General features: G+C 41.5%; 1 protein-coding gene across 1 annotated transcript in view; it reads left to right on the top strand.

Annotated features, from left to right (window-relative positions):
• Window positions 1-21,276, top strand: part of SLC9A3 (solute carrier family 9 member A3) — a 67,952-nt gene that overhangs the window by 30,358 nt on the left and 16,318 nt on the right. The window contains exons 2-9 of the mRNA XM_032765551.1: window positions 590-892; window positions 8,124-8,284; window positions 9,855-9,933; window positions 12,126-12,303; window positions 13,283-13,503; window positions 15,974-16,176; window positions 16,783-16,872; window positions 19,418-19,488. Of these exons, the coding sequence (XP_032621442.1) occupies window positions 590-892; window positions 8,124-8,284; window positions 9,855-9,933; window positions 12,126-12,303; window positions 13,283-13,503; window positions 15,974-16,176; window positions 16,783-16,872; window positions 19,418-19,488 (1,306 nt within the window). The remainder of the gene's footprint in view (window positions 1-589; window positions 893-8,123; window positions 8,285-9,854; window positions 9,934-12,125; window positions 12,304-13,282; window positions 13,504-15,973; window positions 16,177-16,782; window positions 16,873-19,417; window positions 19,489-21,276) is intronic.

Genomic DNA, 21,276 nt, shown 5'->3' with positions numbered 1-21,276 from the left:
GTCATTGTTACAATCATGTCACCAATCATTGTGTACCTCTGCTAGCTGATGGGAAAAGATTTTTGAATACATCTTAAAACATGGAGTCTTGATTGTTTTCTGGACTATTTTTCAGCAAACTTGAACCCAGTTGTGTGCTAGTTGAGCAGAGTTATAAGTTGATATTAACATCATGAGAAACTCAGTGGTTTTGATTGAGTTTCAGATGAAAGTGAAGTTCAGTCTTTCAGTGCAAAACTATATATGAGCTCAGCTGTACTCAGCATGGGGGTTAAGATCACAAGTAATCCTTGAATCAGGGGTGCACATCCACTGCTAAGTCAAACTGAAGCAAAGCTTCACATCAACTCCTGCAAAATTGGATTGCCGAGATTCCCTCAGCAGTACTTCATTGCCAAACATCTCTAGTACCTCCCATTTATCTTGCTCCATCCTAGCTCAGAGAGCTGGTCTCATTCTCCTCTCCTCTCAGTTCCTTTCTTATCTAACACTTTCTTATCTAAAACCAGTCGTGCTAACAACAGCTGTAATATCAACCAAATTATGTTTGCATTTTGATTCTTTCACATTTTTTTCTCTTTTTTTGCAGTTTTCCACTTGTCTCACAAAGTCACCCGCGTGGTTCCAGAAAGCGCTCTGCTGATTGTCCTTGGCCTCTTTCTGGGTGGTATTGTATGGGCTGCAGACCACATTGCCTCCTTCACCCTTACACCAAACACATTTTTCTTCTACCTGCTGCCACCCATTGTCTTAGATGCTGGATACTTCATGCCAAACAAATTGTTTTTTGGAAATCTTGGTACCATCCTTCTGTATGCTGTAATCGGGACTGTGTGGAATGCTGCCACAACAGGCATGTCTCTCTATGGTGTCTACCTTAGTGGAATAATGGGTAAGCCTGATTCTCAAGAATCATTGCTAATTAAAATGGATACTGGTTGGTACATTAGTGGTGCATTACAGATAACTCTTTCCCACAGAAAAACACCAAGTATTAACTAGAGCTGGTTGGAACATTTTCAGGTAAATGAAACTTCAGAGTGGACAGAGCAGGGATTTGAACCTGGTTCTCTAACCTTGCAGAAAACACACACTACCCTACTTACCTACACACCTCACTGGACTGAAAAGCTCGGGTTTCAAGCCAAAAAAACACACATTTTGACACAATTCCATGTTAACAGAAATATTCCAAAAGAGGTTTTTTTTTGTTCCAGTGCAGAACAAATCTCAAAAGTTTCTGCAAAACAGAATTGTCCTCCACTCAGCTCTAGTATGAATTAAGCAAGGATCTCTAAGTGTATTTATAAAATAGGTCATTGTTTCAACATTTAAAGCTAGAAACCACCCTGCTAGAGTATGACTGAAGACCTGTAATACCAAGTGGCATTTGCAAGGGGCATTCTGCCTATGTAGTATTGATGAATGTGTAATGTCTCTGAGGTGATATGAGAACCATACATTGCAACAGCTGTTACATCTTTTTGGGGAGGTATAGTAGTAGCACCAGGTTTGGACCACTAGCAACTCAACACTAGCAAATCAGAAGACCACAAGGGGGAATGGAGTCATGACTGCACTGCTGTTCAGATGTGTCTCCTCCAGGGTGGGTAGCACACCTACCTGTACTATGACTTTCTAGTACCTATTACTCATGGAACTCAAGCACCATGATTCTGGAAGCCTTCTGCTCAGGTGCAAAAAGGGTAGTGCAGGTTGTTTCCTAATGCCCCCACAGAGGAGCAAACAGAGGCAGTCTGACCCAATACTGTTACTCCACTAAATAACTTCTAAAGTGAACTCTGATTCTAGAGAGGGAAAAATCTACCATGAAGGAGCAGACCATGGTTAAACATAAAGGGTCAGAAATAGCCTCAAAGGTTGCTCTGACCATCCATTACAGGTGAAATGACAGTAATTTTTGGGTTCTGATTTTTAAAGTAGTGTCTGGGATTTAGCTACTTATTTTCCATTACATTTAATGGAAAACATGTAGCTTCATTCCCTGCATTGCTTTGAAAATCCTACCTAGACGTCTAACAGAGTAGGACCACAAATTATATAGCTAGATGTTTACATTTTTTTAAGTTTATAGGCACGATTGAGTGAATCAACAATTTTATACCTGCAAAATCTGAGATTTTTTTTTAAATTTGGCTCAGAGATAATTTGCCTTACCATTTTTAATCAAACATGAAATCTGTATACCTTTCAAGGCTTTTAAAGTTGGTCAGGATCTGTTTTTTGTCTATTTTCTCTGTACTTTATTTAATCTAGTGTGTCTCTGGTGCTTATCATGATGGCGTCTGAGTGCCAAAAGTGATAGCTTTCTGCAGCAAGAAAGTCCTGTAAGAACAGGTTCATAGTTTTGATTGTTTGTTTGGAAGAATGTACTTTTGCTCACCTCAGTGTCTTAACTTTGTAAAGCAGAGATAAGCAGAGGGCAAATGAGCACAAGAAAACTTCCATTGTCTGTATGCTGATCTGGGAACCTCTGAGAAAAAGATGTTCCTTGCAAAGGAGAGCTGGAAGGAAGGAATTTGTTGCCTCTAAGGATCTGATTCCATGTATTTATTGAAAACTTGGATTAGCACTCCGACAGGTTTACACTGGCTTCTGAGGTTACAGTAAAGCTAGGCAGCCATGTTGCTAGCATTTGTCAGCCTGATGACCATTTCTCACTTGCCTGGTATTGTTCTGGGTGTTTGTGCTAAGGTTTAATCCTGCTGCTTAAAAAAAAGGCATTATTGTGGAGTTAAATGGATGAGATTGCCTTGCCTTGTTTTGCAGTAGTCCTACACTCCCATGTCAACAAAATTGGTTTATTTTTGTACCTGAAGATAGCTGTGGGGGTGGCTGTAACATACTGGCTAGCATGTGAGATACCTTATACCTGTACTGGATAGAATGTGGCTTGATCCAGCCCTATAATTATTTGCGATAGGTCAGGTCTGGCCCACTTAATGTATTTATGTGTCTTGTATGGCCCACGTTCACATGCTAAAGAATCATAGCTTATTTTTCTCTTTTTTCAAGAACAGAACGCTTCTAAACCCTCGTGACTGTGCTTGATTCCAATGTGAACAGAGCATCACCCAGGCAGTGTTTTCTTTCTGAGTTTGAAACATTGACTCAAGAGCTGTGAATTACCCTGTTGCCCTCCATTACCCTCAATGAGGTGTAACTATCTATAAAGCGTAATGATGATACTTTAAATGTCATAATTCATTTTTAATTGATGCTTATTGTAGGTGCTGGGATGGTGAAGGGGATGGGATTTAAGTCCACAGCAAGGTGGGAATGGGGAGCTGCTGCAAGGAAGGAAATGCTGAGGGATGAACAGAAGCGGCACCCAAAGACAGTAGAGAGAGAGAGAGAGAGAGAGAGAGAGAAAAGCAAAAGAAGGATGGGAAAGGAAGTGAAAAAATGGGCAGAAGTGGTTGTAGTCTTACTTGTCAGAATATTTGCCCAGTGAGTGATGCTGAATGGGACAATAAGATGATGACTAAATACAAAATACGATGATAACTAGAACAAGTAATTTTTTACAAATCATTCAACATTTTGAAATGTCAAAATTATTTCCATTTTGCAGGGCTTGTAACAGACCAGTTAAATAAAAAGAGTCCTGACATCTTTAATCAAAATTTGTTTTGAAAATGTTATAAAAATGACTTTGTTAAAGAAAAATTGGGATAAATGTTCTGCAAAAGCAATTGAAAATATGGAAAATTTGGGGGAAAATGAAACACTTAAGACAAAAGTTTATTTTAAATAAAAGACCATTTTCGGCACCTTTCCTCCCAATCCCCGCCCCTCCCCAAATGTGCTCAAAAATTTTAACTAGCTACAATAACTAAAACTGAGTTACAATATAAAGCCATATTTTCCCCTTTATCTTTTGCAAACTCTCATTGACAGCAATGGGAATTCCACAGTGGACTGAGGGTAGGTTGCATAGTCATAAATGTATTCCACAACCCTTAAATCACAGTTAAAAATGGGACTCAGCTCTTTCTGTTGAATAGGTTTGACAATCCTACAGCCTGCAACAGCATATGCATCACAGTCATCTGTAAACGGATGGGCCTGATTGCTTAAAACATTTGAAATGAGACTGCACAAAGAACTAGATAATACACTGTATGCACCATATTTAGCTGACAGGATGATGTATCATGACCTATTAGATCCTTTTTCAGTTCTAATCGCCATTATGGAAAAGGCCAGAGAAGCTTGTCCCTGATTCAAACTATGTCACTCACAAATAGAGATAAGTAGGACTTGAAATGCTTACATGATACCAGCTAACCAAAGGATTAAATCTAGTAGCCACATGCTGATATATAAGAAGGGAGAGAAATCTGGGTACAGTACCTACAGAGAAACCCAGCTCTCCCACTCCAGCTGCTGGGGGAGGAAGGGTACTGGGATTCTTCTTAGTTCTTGGAGCCAGTTTGAGGATTTTACCTTTCATGTCATCCTCTGGAGAGTAGATGCCAAGGAGTATTGCGGGGCTGTTATTTTGTTTGTTTTTACTTCAAATTTTGTTATTCAGGCGAACAAAGATGAAAGTTTAATATCGCTGAATGTATGGATGTATATCCATTGAAGACATAGTTGTGATAAAAGCAACAGATTATATTTCTTCCAACTCCGTTGACACATGCAACTAGTAATTGATTAACTCTGATCTATTTCCCAATATGAGAGCAGTTCACCTAAACTGGATTACATAGATTTCAGTTTAAATGAGTGGAAACACCTGTTAAATATGATATTCAGTATCCTTAGTTAGAACTTGTACAATTTGCAGAAGAAAAGTATAGAACAGGCAAGAAGATCAAAATAATAATAATAATGAAAAGGAAATGCTACTTTAAAAGTCATTTGGAAGAAACATAACTTAAATGTTAAACTAGTGTTCACTGTCACCCTTACACATTCACAAGGGAAAAAAGGAAAACCAATCCCAAGTCATGCTGACTGATTCCCCCCCAGTCATAAAACTAGCACTCACACTGTTGGTATTACTGGTGGAACTACACGGACAGTGAATTCCCACTTAATAAATTCCAGTTATGAAGTTTAGCAATGTAGACAAGGTCCTAGCTTCCAGGTAATGTCCAGAGTGAAAATTGTTCTATAATTCTTTAGTGGCAGTGCATTGAATTAGAGGGTATGGGTGGTAGGTTTGGTAACCTAAGTAAAACTCAGGTTTAGCAATCCCACCTCTCTTGACACTATTTTGTAATAGTTATAGATGTACCCTAACCTCCCCATCAGTATTTGCTCACTAGCTTTTGGAAGTTCTTAAAGAATGTAGCAGCAATCATAATTGGTAACATATAAAACAGATAAGAGATGTAGGTGAGCCAATTCATTTTAAAGGCATTTGTCTTACAGCGTCATGATATCCATAGTTATTGCCATTGAGCTATCTCTTCCTTAAACACAGCAAGGAGGGTAAGAATGTTACAGAATCCTTATTTGGAGTCAGGTGCAGGGCCAGCTTCAGAATTTTCTGCCCGGCCTGAAAATATTTTCCACCGATGCCACCCTGCTTCCCAATCACTGAAGCCCCCCTCACCCCCCAAAAACCTGACTGTGACCTGCCCCCTCCCCTGCTCACCGCCACTCTATATAAACATGAATTAAGATGATTGTTTCCGTTTTATAAATAAATAGAGCAACTATGTGCTTCTGAAAACCAGGAATGTCTCTGTTCCTGTAATCCTTGTCAGCTTTGCAGAAAATGATATTATCCTGCTTGTTGGTGATGGTACGGAGAGATGGTCTCTATTCCACTCTCATCTTATTTGCTGCTGCCAGATGGGGGAGGGTTGTGTCTGGTACTCTACCCAGCCTCCAATTTTGGGTCCTCCTCGTGGATGAATAGCTCCATGAATTTTGTAACAAACATTTGAAAGTCAGTTCCTCATTCACTTACCTGCCAATCCCTAAGTACTCTGGACTTGAAAAGTTACCTCCACACATACTCACCAAAAGGAGAGACCCTATGAGCTTGGGGGAAGTGTGCCCACACTGCCATGCTGCAAACAATGCCATACCAAGGCCACAGCTCTTCAATGTTCATTACCAAACTGTTATTCCCAAACCATCCATTCCTAAATCCATAAATCCATGGTACGCCTACATTTCGAATACTATGTATAGATGTGGTCTCCTCACCTCAAAAAAGATACACTGGCACTAGAAAAGGTTCAGTAAAGGGCAACTAAAATGTTTAGGGGTTTGGAGAAGGTCCCATATGAGGAAAGATTAAAGAGGCTAGGACTCTTCAGCTTGGAAAAGAGGAGACTAAGGGGGGATATGATAGAGGTATATAAAATCATGAGTGATGTGAGAAGAAAGGGTGAGATAAGAACTTTATTATTTCTTATATCCCATAATATAAGACTAGGGCCATTCAAATGAATTAGGGTCAGCAGAGTTTAAAACAAATAAAAGAAAGTTCTTCACACAGCACACAGTCAACTTGTGGAACTCCTTGCCTGAGGAGGTTGTGAAGGCTAGGACTATAACAGCGTTTAAAAGAGAACTGGATAAATTCATGGTGGTTAAGTCTATACATGGCTATTAGCCAGGATGGGTAAGGAATAATGTCCCTATCCTCTGTTTGTCAGAGGATAGAGATGGATGGCAGGAGAAAGATCACTTTATCATTGCCTGTTAGGTCCACTCCCTCTGGGGCACTTGGCATTGGCCACTGTCGGTAGACAGATACTGGGCTAGATGGACCTTTGGTCTGACCCGGTACGGGTGTTCTTAGGTTCTTATGTTCTAACCAATACATCAGTTCTGTCCCCTTCACCTCAAAGCAAATAACTTCTGGTGCACATGTACACCAATTAATAAAATGGGGCTCTGCACCATCCCTTTCAATAAATGGATTCTGGGCTCTGCCCTGCTTCCCCCACCCTTCATGAATTTTGAACTCCCTGTAGTTTATAAATACTGCCCCCTGCCTGACTCCCATTAATTAATTCAGGTGCCTTCCACTGCCCATTAACGAATTCTGAGCCCCAGATAAATGAATGGGACTCCATACCTGTTTGTACAACTTCTCTGGAGCTGCAGGGTTCTGAGATGTGCCAGGAGACCTTTAGCAGGAATGTCTGCTTCTCTGCACCTCTCCCTTCCTCTTTAAGGAAAAGTGCATGTGCCACACTTTTTTCCTGCTCCTCTCCTGCCATCTGCAAAGAGCAGTTGCTCTGCCACTCCACACTCTGCCTCTCCCTCCCCTTCTGAGAAAGAGAAGCACTTCAGGGGGCTCCTCTGCTTCCTGGCCACCTCCTTACCTCCTATGAAGGACCAGGGTTGCTCTGCTCCTTTGGTCTTCCTTGCTCTGCAGGGAAGGAACCAATTGCTTGTCAGTCCGCTTGCCTGGGCAACATTTCCAGTCTCTCTAGGCTAGCAGGCGACTTGGCTTTTTAAACAGTGAGTCATTAAACATGACTTGGCTCCCTGCATGGATGAAGTGCTAGTGACATCATCAATAAACCCGTGGCCTCACGGCTTGGCAAGTAAGTGAAGGAGGAAATTATTTTTAAATATTTCATTTTAAAATGCATGTATTTGTAATTTCTAAGGGTCTCCTATATTCTGCCGACCTTCCAGTTTGAGATGCTTGCATTACTGTTCCCTGTCCTGTGGATATACTCAGAGGCTATCTGCTTCCAGGACTACCAATCTGGAACCTTTGTTCAGCATGAAATTAAAGTGCTTTTATAGAAGAACTAAATGAAGTTAATTTCCTAGATGAGAACAAAAATATTGAAATAAATGTTGAGTTAGTCTGATACCATAATCAATTTTCTTGAGAGTGCCCAACCGTGTGCTGCTTACTCACACAAAATTCACTTTTGCTTCAATGGGAGTTTTGTCTGAATAAGGAGTCCAGAAATGTGCTTTGAGGACAAATTCTGCACTTAATTACATAGGTGTAACTCCCTTGAACTGATTCTAAGTAAGTGAGAGCAGAATTTGGCCTGTTATGTAAAGAGTGTGCTACTAACTGGATCTGGTTCCTTCAGGACCATACGGAGATTCATCTTGCTGGTGGTTTTACATATCTGTAAGTTTTTGTTTTGTTTTCATAGGCCAGCTCGACATTGGGCTGCTGGACTTTCTTCTGTTTGGCAGTCTGATAGCTGCTGTGGATCCTGTGGCTGTTCTGGCCGTGTTTGAAGAAGTTCATGTCAACGAAGTTCTGTTTATTATTGTTTTTGGAGAATCTCTGCTGAACGATGCTGTAACTGTGGTAAGAGGATTTCATATCCATGAGTCACTCCAATTCTGGAGTGTTTATTCTGAACTAATATATCCACCATGGAATAAAGTAGCCTGTTGTCTGTGGCTATCTGTTCACGTGTCAGCTACCACACACAAGTTCTACTAGCTTGTTTGCAGACATTTTGTTGCAAGTATTATCTGAATGTGAAGAGGGCAAGCAGGTCGCATTGTATATTCCTATTCCCTGGTTGGATAAATATAACTCTTAAAATGCGGTTTCTGGTGGAAATACTTTATTTGCCATTACTAGCCATGATGACTATCATGATTTACTAAATTTATTTCCCGAGGTTTTGGGCTATCCTCTGCTAGTTCTTTGAGCTGCTTGTATTCATTTTGTCCAATTTTGCATACGCTCTTAATCTATGTACACCTTTCACATACCTTCTTTGTTTATGTCATCTTGGCCTTTCCAACTGTCATTACTATTTATCTAATTGCTTCCACGGTCATTACTGACAATGTTGCTTCTCAGTGACATTCATTTATCAGATAACAAAAGTTGCAGTGTTACCAGCTCTTCTGATTTTATTGCGAGTCTTGCAATGTGGGTTTTTTTTTTCTTAAAGCCTTAGCTCTGGGAATCCAGAGAATCCCAAAGGAATCTCAACTTTCATTTTTTAAAATGTTTCTCGACCTGATGGTTTCAGGGAAAAGTGACCCCCGTGCTTTGTAAAGCCCCAGAAACCAAAAAGCATATAAACAGAACTTAAAATGAATTGTTTTTAAAAATCTCATGATTTTTGAATACTTGGGGTTGCAATACTGTGGTGAGCAGTTGGAGATCTATAAATATCTCTGAGGACAACAATGTAGAAGAATAAGAGACTTACAATACAGCCTAGCTAACTCAAGTTATTTCTGTAACATCTCCTCACTAGCCCCATTCCTGTAGCAATGAAAGTGTTATCATAATTCCCAAAATATTATCCTCAATTTCCAAAGCACGGTGTTTAATTTTTGCCCAGAGACCTATTTGGTGCTTACCAAAGTAGAATTCTCCAGCGTACATTTTAATTAAATAAACACAACATCGAAGAGATGATTTGATAATCAAATTATTTTGTTTTAATTTCTTGGTGATTTATTTTGTCTATCCACTCCCTTTTGGATGCACAAAACCTAAAATATTTTTTTTTTAACCCACAAATCACCCTCTGTGCTAAAATGATAATTATAATCCATTTATCATGATTCTCACTTTTCTTCATCTTTCTTTACTATCGATACCTTCTTTAAAAAAACTTTCATCAAGCACTTAGCTGCTACAGTGATAGGCTCTATGGAAGACGCTTGGACACACAGGCAGACAAAACAGCCGGTTTTTCAGCTAGATATATGCTACAGATTTCATTTTTATCATATTTTGGTCTCTTCCTATTTGATTATGTATTCTCCAAACAGTTTGCTGTTTCAAATAGATGGATTTTTTTACCTCAGTCTGACAGAATTTCAGGATTTACCAGACCCATACATGTGATTATTTGAATTGGCTTGATTCAGGAATAGATGCTAAGAGAAGTTACTTTTCTTTTTAGGTGCTGTACAATGTGTTTGATTCTTTCGTTGCAATGGGAGCTGATAACGTGACTGGGGTGGACTGCGTAAAAGGCATTGGTGCGTAGAATTTAATTATATGTTAATCATCGATAAAAGTCTGCAGGATTGTAATAATAAATCATTGTAATCCTGTTATCTTATGACCTTTTGTAGCAGTGTGCGACCCACCACTGCAGCACCTCCTGCTGGCCATTCTGGAATTAGCTCAAGTCCTTCCACAGGGCGCCCTCTTCTGGTGGTATCTCACTCGCTGTGCCCCACTCCACTGTTTCTCCCACTTTTGGGGGAACAGGCAGTCTATAGTCCAGCCACTTGCCTTGGTGGCCTGCTACAGTCACCAGTCTAGTCCCTTGCTCCAGGGGCAAACTACAGTCTGTGTTGGCCACTTCCCTCAGGGCAAGTGGGGGCAGCCCTAGCACCTTAACTGCCCTTCCTCCAGGGCCTCAGTCTGGCAGTGATCAGCCAGAAGCTCCTTCTGCTCTGCTACCCTGTCCAGCACTGCTCTAGCCATGGTGTTCCTAGGCAGCCAGTCCTTCTCCCTAGCAGGACAGGCAGAGACTCACTCTGCTTCATTGAGCAGCCCTTTATATATGGCCCCTGCTGGCCCTGCTTGGCCACTGCAACAAGCCACCTCCCAATTGGCTCGCTTAGTAAGCCCTCCTCTAATTGGAGGCTTCTGCACAGGCTCCCTCTGGCCTTCTTTAACACTTCCTCTTCCTGGTGTGGGGAAACTGTCCCACTACACCTTTACAGACCCTTTTCCTTCCATCTCTAACCCTGAGGTTCTGCAGCACACCCCAGAAGAAGAAACCCACACTTGTACCTCCTCAATATTTGAGAACTCTAGCAGAAGAATTTTCCTGTGCAGCTGTGTAGGGTGGTGCCCTAGGCAGCTGCGTGCTGCGTACGCGGGAACACCAGTCCCAGCAACCAGCCCCATCTTTTGGCCAGCCCCCCCTGCAAGGGGCAGGGCTGTCCCTATGGGGGTTGGGGCCCCAGACAATTCCCTTGGCCCTGCCTCTTACCCTTCCCCCTTGCTCTGCCCCTGGCCTGCCCCCATTCCACCTCTTCCCCCAGCAACCCCGCACTCATCAACAGGGGTGGGAAGCACAGCAACCCATCCACAGCCCGCTCTGCTCTGCCATCTCTCAACCATGACACTCCGCTTCCCGCTGCCAGTGAGTGCAGGGGTTGGGGAAAGGATCGCCCCCTGCACTCACCGGCAGCAGGAAGCAGAGAGAGGTGGCCCCAGCCCGCTCTGCTTCCCTTGTCCTGGCCCCAGCCATGTCGCTTGGGTTGGGGAAAGGACCGCCCCCGGCTCTCACTGGTGGTGGGAAGCAGAGCACCACAACTGGGAGCTAGCAGAGGAGAGCGGGCTGGAGCTGGGCTGCTCTGCTTCCTGCCGCTGCTGGTGAGTGGTGGCCTATCCCTTTCCCCAAGCCCCTTCCCCCAAGCGACACGGCTGGGGCCGGGGAAAGGGATGCGGAGCGGGCTGCTCCCGCCCCCTGCCAATCCCCTGGGCCACTCTGGGCCTGTGGCCCCCCAAAAAGTGGCCCCCCCATACCTCCTGTCTCCCAGACTCTGGGTTGGTGGAGGCCTGGGCCCCACATGCCCCCTTGCCCCGCGGGGGTGCTGCGTAGGGCACCCAAATGGTTAGGCATGGCCCTGGCTCTAACCCACTCCTTTCCTCTAGTAGGAGGACTTTTGTAGCTGCAGCATTGTAGTTAAAGGGTTATATAGATATATATATTCCCCATCTGTTTTAAGTAATCAGGATTTGACAATGGTTACCAAGCAATGTTGTCTAAGATGTTCTTTGTCTAATGTTCTTTCGCATTCTAAGCATAGGGAAACATATTATTTTATGTACCACTGTGTTAATGGTGATCCAGGCATATAATTTTGTATGTGGTCTGGGAAAAATTTGTCTTTATGGCGTAATGAGGAAATTTGTTTAGGGAAAACTCTTGGATTTTGAGCAGTCTCATTATGGTGACCTCTAACAATAAAACCTCCTGTTTCCCTGAATTTCCTTGAGAATTCCATATACATACAAAGCATTCAAAAGTGATAAATTTGTGTTTGGGGTTTTTTTTTAGGTAGCTGAATTATGTCTCAGAAAGATGGGGTTCTAGTACCATCCCCCAACATCGTTAATCATTTGATAGGAAAGCCAGTAATAATTAAGCCAGTTAGAAGGTATGAATTTCTTTTAAAATCAGTATAATTTGCATTTGTCCTTGTTTCAGTGTCTTTCTTTGTGGTGAGCCTGGGTGGAACATTTGTTGGCATTGTCTTTGCGTTCCTGCTCTCCTTGGTCACTCGCTTCACCAAGCATGTCAGAATCATTGAACCTGGATTTGTGTTTGTGATCTCATACCTGTCCTACCTCACAGCAGAGATGCTTTCTCTTTCTGCCATCCTTGCGTAAGTCTTTTATTTTATTGTTCTCCCCGGCAGTGCTGGAGATGGAGTGTGGTTTTTAAAATCAATTAAATGTTAGGTTTAAAGCATAGAGGAAAACTAGAGAATACTACACATAAAAAACAAAAGACCTGTTTTTAAAATCGTGGTCATAAATAAGCAATGGGTTTCAGATCTCAAATACAGCCTTGAAAAGGAGTGAGGTTTCCAGGGTCCGCTTTGCAGCATGAGGGCCCTTATTGTAGAATATACTTATTTGTTGGTCCCATATATGAATGCTAGTGCTTTGATTGTGACTGCATAGAAATTCAAATTTTCATTCTGCCCCAGAATTTGTGATTAACACAAACATTTTCTAAAGTATGAGACAAAGGAGAGTATTGCTCTGACAAGCTGCGCTCTCTACTTGCAGATTTTAAACTATCAAATATTATATTATTCTTTTAAATTTTCTCCACATGGCCAATTCCCCGGTTATCAGCTAACTAGGTGTCAGGACAGGCAGAGCAAACTTGCCTGCCCTGTGTAGAATCCCAGTGTGATCTTTCCCCACTGCTGTTTGTTGGTTCTGAGCATACCTTCCATCTCAGTTTTGCCTATCCACTTTCAGTTGTTATTAGCCTCTACTGTTTCACAGGCTCTCAACCAGAGCAACACCATAGTCAGTATTTTCAAGATCTGAAAAATCTACTGCAAATGTCAACATAGGTTTATATCTAGTGTAACCTTAAAGTATTGACTGTGAAATAGTATGGAAAGTTGAAAGGCAGAGGCAGCTGGAGTTTTGTATGATCTAATTAAACATTATCTTAGGGGGTGGGTCTTTGTGGTATGTTTTCTTCTACAGTATTCACTTAAATGCATTTATTTATTTAAAGAATACCAGATGGAAGCTTTTTTTCCCTGTATGGCAACTAAAGTAGAGAAATAAATATGTTGCAACAAATATTATTATTCAAAGAAATGATGGGTTTCTTTTCAGGATAACTTTCTGTGGTGTCTGCTGTCAAAAATACGTCAAGGCTAATATTTGTGATCAGTCTTCTACCACCGTGAGATACACCATGAAAATGTTGGCAAGTGGATGTGAGACTATCATATTCATGTTCCTGGGCATTTCAGCTGTAAATCCAGACATCTGGACGTGGAACACAGCTTTTATACTATTGACTTTGGTCTTCATCTCAGTGTACAGAGTCATTGGTAAGAAAAACTGTCATTCAGTTTTTGCAGTGTTGATGCAAAACACATTTTCATGCTATATGGGATCATGGCATTTAGGGGCTTGTGCTTTTTGATATGCACCCATAGTTCTCAGTAATCTCAACTGAAGTTATTACAACTGATGGTGGGTAGGAGAATAGATTCTTTTGTAAGCTTCATTATTTGCTGAAATCATAGACTGTTTTAATCAGATGTGTCAGGTGGCACATCTGAGTCACCCAAGGACGAATTTCCTGGATTTTGCTGGCACTCGCAAATCTCTGGGTCGAACGGACTTTATGCTACAACTTCTACCTAAACAAAAGTCTTGCACTTTAACCATCTCTTTACTCCTCCCTCTTCCCTTAGCTTTTTTTATTCTATAATTAAGAGATTATAGTGAGCTACTTTTATGCTTGGCTTCAAGCTTGAGACATGGTGATGTAAGGCCCAACACAATTATAGCTCATGTTCACTGGTATACGGTGCAAGTGATTTCCAACGGCTGGTGAGAAACAAAGAGCGAGAGGCAGTGCTACTGCACCCATTTGCTGTATTGCAAAATAGCAGGGATTAGCTGTCATGTTATTGGCACTATATAAGTGATTCACTTTCAAATATGTCAAATTCCAAATAATGAATACGAATTTGCTAGGGTGTCGCTTATATTCAAGTCAGTACTATTTAACCATTGCTTTGTTAAGTAGCAAAAAAAGACAGCCATGTAATATGATGAAGTACTCCTTGAGCGGAATGTTCACGCGCACATTCACATACACTGACACCCAGGAAAGAATTGACACTTGGCTTGTGAAGGCTTCAGTACTCAAGTTCAAAGAAAATACAAATAAAACCCTATAGTTAGATGGCTGCTCTTGCCTTTTTGGTTTGAGCCTCCTGCCGCATGAGTGGAGGGTCTAACCCTATGTCCTTCCAGACAGCATTCTGCATAGCAAACTGATAGAGTCTAATTAACTACCCCTCCCAGCAACCACCGGGGTTGTGTGCCACTTCAATAAACTGTTACATCCTTGACTGTTAGCATTTTTGACATAATCCTGGGTAACTAATGGTGTTGCTGTATTGATGGAATATACACAGGGGCTCCAGTATGAGTCATCATCAATAGCCAAAATAACATTTACAAGTATCAACAATGACAATAAGTGTCAGTGAAATAATTAAACTAGACGGTTGATTAAAAACGCTGGAGATATGGTGATGTCAGGCCTTACATAATTACAGCTCATGTTCTCCTGGAGAAACCGCAGTGGTGACCTGAATTTCTTTACAAAGATCCCTCCCACCACCAGGCGAGGTGCACAATCTTCACTCCTGAGCACAGGGACTACTCCTGGGGAGAAATGGACTGAAGGAGAGGGATGCCTGTCCTGCCACAGAAGGAGCACATAGTGAGTGCACCCCTATATGGGATGATGCAGCACTCAGTGCCTCTGCACAGCTGGAAGCTCCATGAGGCATTGTACCTTCTTGATCTGCAAGTCCCCACCCCAGTCTCTTGCAGAGGGATACATCTCTGCAAGGACCCCAATGTAGAGTGCTGGTGTAATGCCACAGTTTAGCCCCCGAGACGCAAAAAATCTGCAGTATGACATGTTAATGGGATCACATTGCCTCCTGAAATCAACACTGTTATAGCATCACTGTCTTCTTGAAAATAACAGAGTAAAAAGTCATAAACCATTTCTTACTGCACTGGAAAGTCGGCTCTACTCTTCTTCCTCTGTTACATTTCAAACAGCACCACCCAGGAGGCCAGCCTGATATAATAGTAGTGCATTGTGTTGCAATCAAGGTGTGTAAAATGGGGTCCTTACGCATTGTGGCAGTGAGAGCTGAAGAGATATAGGTTGAAATCTTGGCCCCACTGAAGTCACTGGGAGTTTTAATGGTTATGAGAGGGATGGGAGGGTCCCAGAGCTCAGACTCCAGCCAGAGCCCTGAGGTCTACACAGCAATGAAACAGTGCCACAGCCTGAGCCCTGTGACCCTGTGACTCTGAGTCAGCTGCCGGTTTTTCTTTGCTGTGTAGACATACCCAGTTAGGGGGACCAGATAGAAAGTGTGAAAAATCAGGACGGGAGTGGGATGTGATAGGTGCCCATATAAGAAAAAAGTCCCAAATATTAGGACTGTCCCTATAAAACTGGGACATCTGGTCACCCTATACCCAGTGGGGCCAGAATTTCGCCCAGTGTTCCACACTGCAGGGATGTCACTCCTGAATTAACCCTTCTGGTCAACACTCAGAGCAGCGATGCTGATTGCTGGAGAGAGCTGCATCCATTTCCTTTGGTTGGACACTAGGGGGACGGTCACAAGGATGCAAGACCTTAGAACCTACTGAAAGGAAGAGAGTAATGAATGTAACAGAGAGTTTGTTTTTAAAGGAAGATGGTTAATCCATTTCTGTGACACTTCAGTGAGCCTGTGACTTTTGTTTTTATAGGTGTCGTGATACAGACATGGGTTCTAAACCATTACAGAGTGGTCCAGCTGGAAATAATAGACCAAGTGGTAATGTCGTATGGTGGACTACGGGGAGCTGTTGCTTTTGCTCTAGTTGCACTTCTGGATGAGAAAAAAGTGAAAGAGAAAAACCTATTTGTCAGCACAACTATCATTGTTGTGTTCTTTACCGTTATATTCCAGGTAATTGAATTACTTGCTTCTGCTTCTTAAAAAGAGGAGGAGGAGGTCCAAAAGGTATGGACGTGCCCCTCCATTTAAAGCAGTTCTCAGCTGTAGGTGAGATACTGTTTCAGTGAGCCAAAAACATAATTGGCTTTGTAATTTTAGTAGCAAAGATCCCATTTTATGTTTTCACGTGGCACCACAGGGGACAAAACACAATTTGCTGTGTGCTAAAAAATGTTCAGCCTTAACAACTGCAGTGTATTAATTGCGCTCAGGTTAATATTTGAATTGGTATCCTTCCCTCAGTTGAATAACCAAGGGAAGCAGACTTTTTACTGGTAATTACAAATATTAAACTGCTTTACCATATGCCCTCTGATGCATGTTTTTAAAGGGTATAAAAAAGGAATGGAAAATACATAATTCTACATGAAATCACAATTTCTGGATAAATAAATCAACATTTGCTTAAGTGGAACTAAGGTGACTGACACCAGCTAGGGATCCATCTCAGATAGGTTATAATGTTCTTAACACGTCAGCTTTTCAGAACAGATTGAGAGTAGATTTATATTCTTTGTAAGATGATTTTAAAATTTTTATTAATGTCTTGTTATCTAGGGTTTGACAATCAAGCCTTTGGTACAGTGGCTAAAAGTGAAGAAAAGTGAGCACAGAGAGCCCAAACTGAATGAGAAACTCCATGGCAGAGTAAGATTGTAATAGCAATATCAGGGGGGGTTGTGATTCCAATAGAAATGACTAGAGCTGATCAAAAACCAGGAAAGAAATTTCATGAAATGATTTCCCCTTTTGACAAAAACTAATTTCAAGATCAAAGAGTCTGTGGCACCTTATAGACTAACAGACGTATTGGAGCATGAGCTTTCATGGGTGAATACCCACTTCATCAGATGCATGTCTATAAGGTGCCACAGGACTCTTTGCTGCTTTTACAGATCCAGACTAACATAGCTACCCCTGTGATACTTCAAGATCATAGTAATTTTTATCAGCTCTATAAATAATGAACTGGCTTGCCCAGTTGTTTTCTGGTCACTTTTCACATTGCTTGGCGGGATTCCCAACTGGCTACGTTTTTTACTTCCTAAACCCTCTGGGAATGGGAGACAACCTGCTCAGCCTTGTGGGGCAATAGTGCCCATACTGTTCATGTGGAAGAATTAGTGGTTGGGACATAGGGGCTTGATTTTGGGCAGGTCAGTTGAAGCATATGAAAATAAGTTTACTGTAAAGACAAAACTTACACAGATAAACCAATATTAAGAGTTTAAGGGACAATTAGCGGGTAAGCAATTAAGAGAACATATAGCTTGCATATTACATAAACAGTAGCATATAGTCCAGCGTAAGTGCTAATTTACAAATTGGCACAGACAGGTTTCTAATCAAGACCGAATGCTCTTCACACCCCATATGTCTTGCACCTTTGCAGTCCTAGAATTTTAAAGATTCTTCACCTTCAGATCTCTTGAAATTCACCTTTAGGAGAAGGTCCTAATACACTTTTTACATAACTCCTTCCTGTACTGAATATTTTCCTAGCGCTCAAGGTCAGAAGGGACCATTAGATCATCTAATCTAACCTGTATAACACAGGCCATAAATGTCACCCAGTTGAACCCAATAATGAATACGGCCAATCTGCATCGTTCTGATAGTTTTAAAACTAGAAGTTACCTAGTGTGAATTAGTAACTCGCACCAACTTTTCATTGCAACAGTGGATAAGTCATACACGAGGGAAAGGTAACCAGTTAAGCATGTTAACAGTTCAATTCACAAACTCAGTACTTACCTGTGTCTGAAAATTTAGTGAAAACAAGAACTTTTGATGTGGCCTTAAGTTTTTTCATTTAGACAGAGTGCCAAGTCTGAGAGGTGTGTCCCATTCACCTCTGCCTCTTTGGAAACCTTAGTCTGGTCCTGCATATACCACTGTGGCCCCCTGCTGGATCCTTAAGTTTCAGTGGACTCCAGTTCTAATGCTACTGAATACATCTGATGTTGAGCACACTCTTGCTTGTCAGCTGAGATAGTGTTTGTCTTCAAGAGAGATGAGAGGAAAGCTTACAAAATACTCATGGCAGAGAAGGAAAAGAATACAAAACATCCAGAAGTACCCTATATATTTTGCTCTTTCAGAGTTTCCCGCCACATAAAGTCATACCTTCCAGCTATGTATTTGTGAAGTACCTTTGGTGTGTGAGTGACAAGTTGAGGGCTACGTTATGGCATTAGCCATAGCCCTTCTTTAGATGCAGTGCAATGCTGCTCCACTGCAGTGTGAGTTCCAGTAGGGATTGTGTCTCAGGGAAACACAATGCCTCCAGGAGCTCCTAGGAAGGGCACCCAATGCATCACTCTCAAGATAGCGTAGTGTACATTCCCAACCAGTGGTAGCGAGGTACCTGACTTATCATACCTTATTTTGTACATCCCTAACTCTCTGCTGTATAGATCTGATGAGGTGATCTTGAGCATCATGCATATATTATATTCAATAGTAATGCTGATCAAGTGCATCAGTCACGGTGTACACTAATCTAACCCTGTCATGCTGTAGACCTCCAAGAAATCAGTTAGCTTTTCAGAGTAAAGATTAAAAAGGTATAGAAACGAAAAGTCAGATTCTGCTCTCAATTATGCTGGTGTAAATCTGAGTGGGAGTAATACTGCAGAGTGGAGTTACACCAGTGTAAATAAGGAACAACTGAGGACAAAGATTTACCCAAGGTGTTGAGTGTTTTACAGTGATAATAAGAGAGGATTGGTACTCACACTACACTGAGGGAAATGTTCATTCTCAAAGAGTATGACAAGGAGCTAGAAACAACAAGAGAGAAACCTTCAGCTGATTTAGAAAAGACAAATGGCTCATGCACTTCTGAAAGCAAAAAGGAAGGAGATCCAAAAGTGGGGTTAGGATGAAGGGGCAATAAAAGTGAGAGTTGACAAAATGGGGTCTGATTCTCCACTTACTTAGATTTGGGTAAATCAGGAGTAGTCATTGGATAGCACTATGATAGAACTGGTATGAGAGGAGAATAAGGGCCTGGATCTGTAGGAAAATGAGATGCTAATCTCAGCACACTCATGTAAACAGGAAGTAATTCCACTAGTATTTATAACATTGATCTGGATAGACACCGAATCTGACCCCATATGAATTAAGCTATTTAATAGCAGTGCCCTTAACTTCCACACAATATTTATTTTATGTTCCTTTTTGATAGGCTTTTGATCACATTCTTTCTGCTGTTGAAGACATATCTGGACAAATAGGACATAATTATCTGCGAGACAAGTAAGTAGTGTTACCTGCCCTTATTTTACTGATCTGGGATATTTAAGGAAATGGCAATGTATTAACATAGTGGTAGCTTTGCTGACATCTGTTTGATGAGCGAAATGGGTATTTAGGGAATAACTGAATGGAGACAGCTTGGGTGACACTGGGCCCTTCCCCCTGGTCCACCCCTCACTTCCCACTCGCTGACTTTCTGGAGTTAATCACACTAGATAAAAACCACATTGTTGCAAAAATGTGCATTACCTGTGCAGTTAGTAACCATTTAGAATATTCAACAGGAAGATTTTTTAAAATTCTAATATACTTCTCAACATTGATCCAGTTTGTTTACATTTTTGCATTCTGTTCATCTTGGAAAATGAAACTACACTGGCTATTTTCATTGATTTCATCACTGTGAGAAAGACTTTAATGGCAATTCACAGATTAAACACCTTTGCCTTCCTCTGCTTCAATAATCATTTCCTGGAGAGCCAATTTTGTTTATTTTAGATAGAAAATCCCTTTTGTAAACTATGACTTTTAAGTCTTTCAGGCTGTCCAAGTGAAATGTCTGGGATGTTACCACCATCTTTTCAGTTTATAACACTTTAACCGGTTGATAATTCCCCGTGGATTTTGGGGACTGTCCATCTCCCACCAATGGAACCTTTTCAGTGTCACAACTAAGGCCTGGGATTAGGCCTCTGCTAATGTCATCATCCGTATCTAGGGATCTGTGCCCATGTAGAATTATTTGAGAGGTGGCCATTTGCACAGGATTTGAACTGAATTTTAGCCCCTCTTATGCCAACTTTAGGAACCATATTTGTGTGTATGGGAAAGGATGTTAATCTGTTCCAAATTGAAATACACAAATGTTACCTCCTTGGACAATAAGTTCTTCAGCTTCCAAATATTTTCACAATTTCATTTGAATGATATAGAATGGATTATAATGGAAGTGCTCAGCAACCATGGTGATGGGCAGACTTTGAGAACTAGAGCAGGGAAGGAGAATAAAAGGGAAAACACTATATAAACCTGGAAATGTAGTTTCTTATAGCGCTACTTGAGGATGGGAAACTCTTTCAGCCATGGGCTTAAAGCAAACTCTCTCTTTCCCCTCTGTTCAGTGTAGCACTGCAGCAGTAGGGCTGAAATAGAGAGCTTGGAGAGACCAGAAGTTTGAGCAGAGCGTTGTTCAAACCAGCTTCTGAGGGAATCTGGAAACCCTGGAATCTGTACAAATGTCACCAATTATGGTTTGTTCCACCATAATAGATGACATTTGTACACCTAAGATAACATTTAACGCTTCTTAGTGTAGCAGAGTAAAGAGAGATTTCTGTTTGTTACTACAATGACATGTTAATGAGAAGTCATTTTCCCTTGGGTAAGCAGGAATCCTGTTCTGGGTTTGGGTATTGGGAAGGAATTTCCGATGATGAGGAAATAAGAGGACATTTCCTCAGATGTGGCGTGTTGGCTGTGATGGTGATGAAGCTTTTTAAAGTCACAGGCCAGACAGATCCTAACTACTTCAATGTAGGAGGGGGGCTCCCTGGAAAAGAAGGAAAGGCCCGACCTAACCTAGATACTTGGCTGACTATTCACTTTGGTGACCAAGATCTCCTGAATAATGCAATCTCAAAGTTACTGAGAACAGGCACCACCTCAATATCTGAGAATAATTGACTGGGGCATGCAGGGGCTTCTCAGTGGGGCCAACCTACAAGACATTGGGTAAAAAAATCATCTATTACTGAAGGTAAGCTCTTTTACATAGAAGGAAAGAGATTT

The sequence above is a fragment of the Chelonoidis abingdonii genome, chromosome 2 (genome assembly GCF_003597395.2).
Source record: "Chelonoidis abingdonii isolate Lonesome George chromosome 2, CheloAbing_2.0, whole genome shotgun sequence".
Classification (NCBI taxonomy): domain Eukaryota; kingdom Metazoa; phylum Chordata; order Testudines; family Testudinidae; genus Chelonoidis; species Chelonoidis abingdonii.
This window is presented reverse-complemented; position numbering and strand designations above follow the sequence as displayed.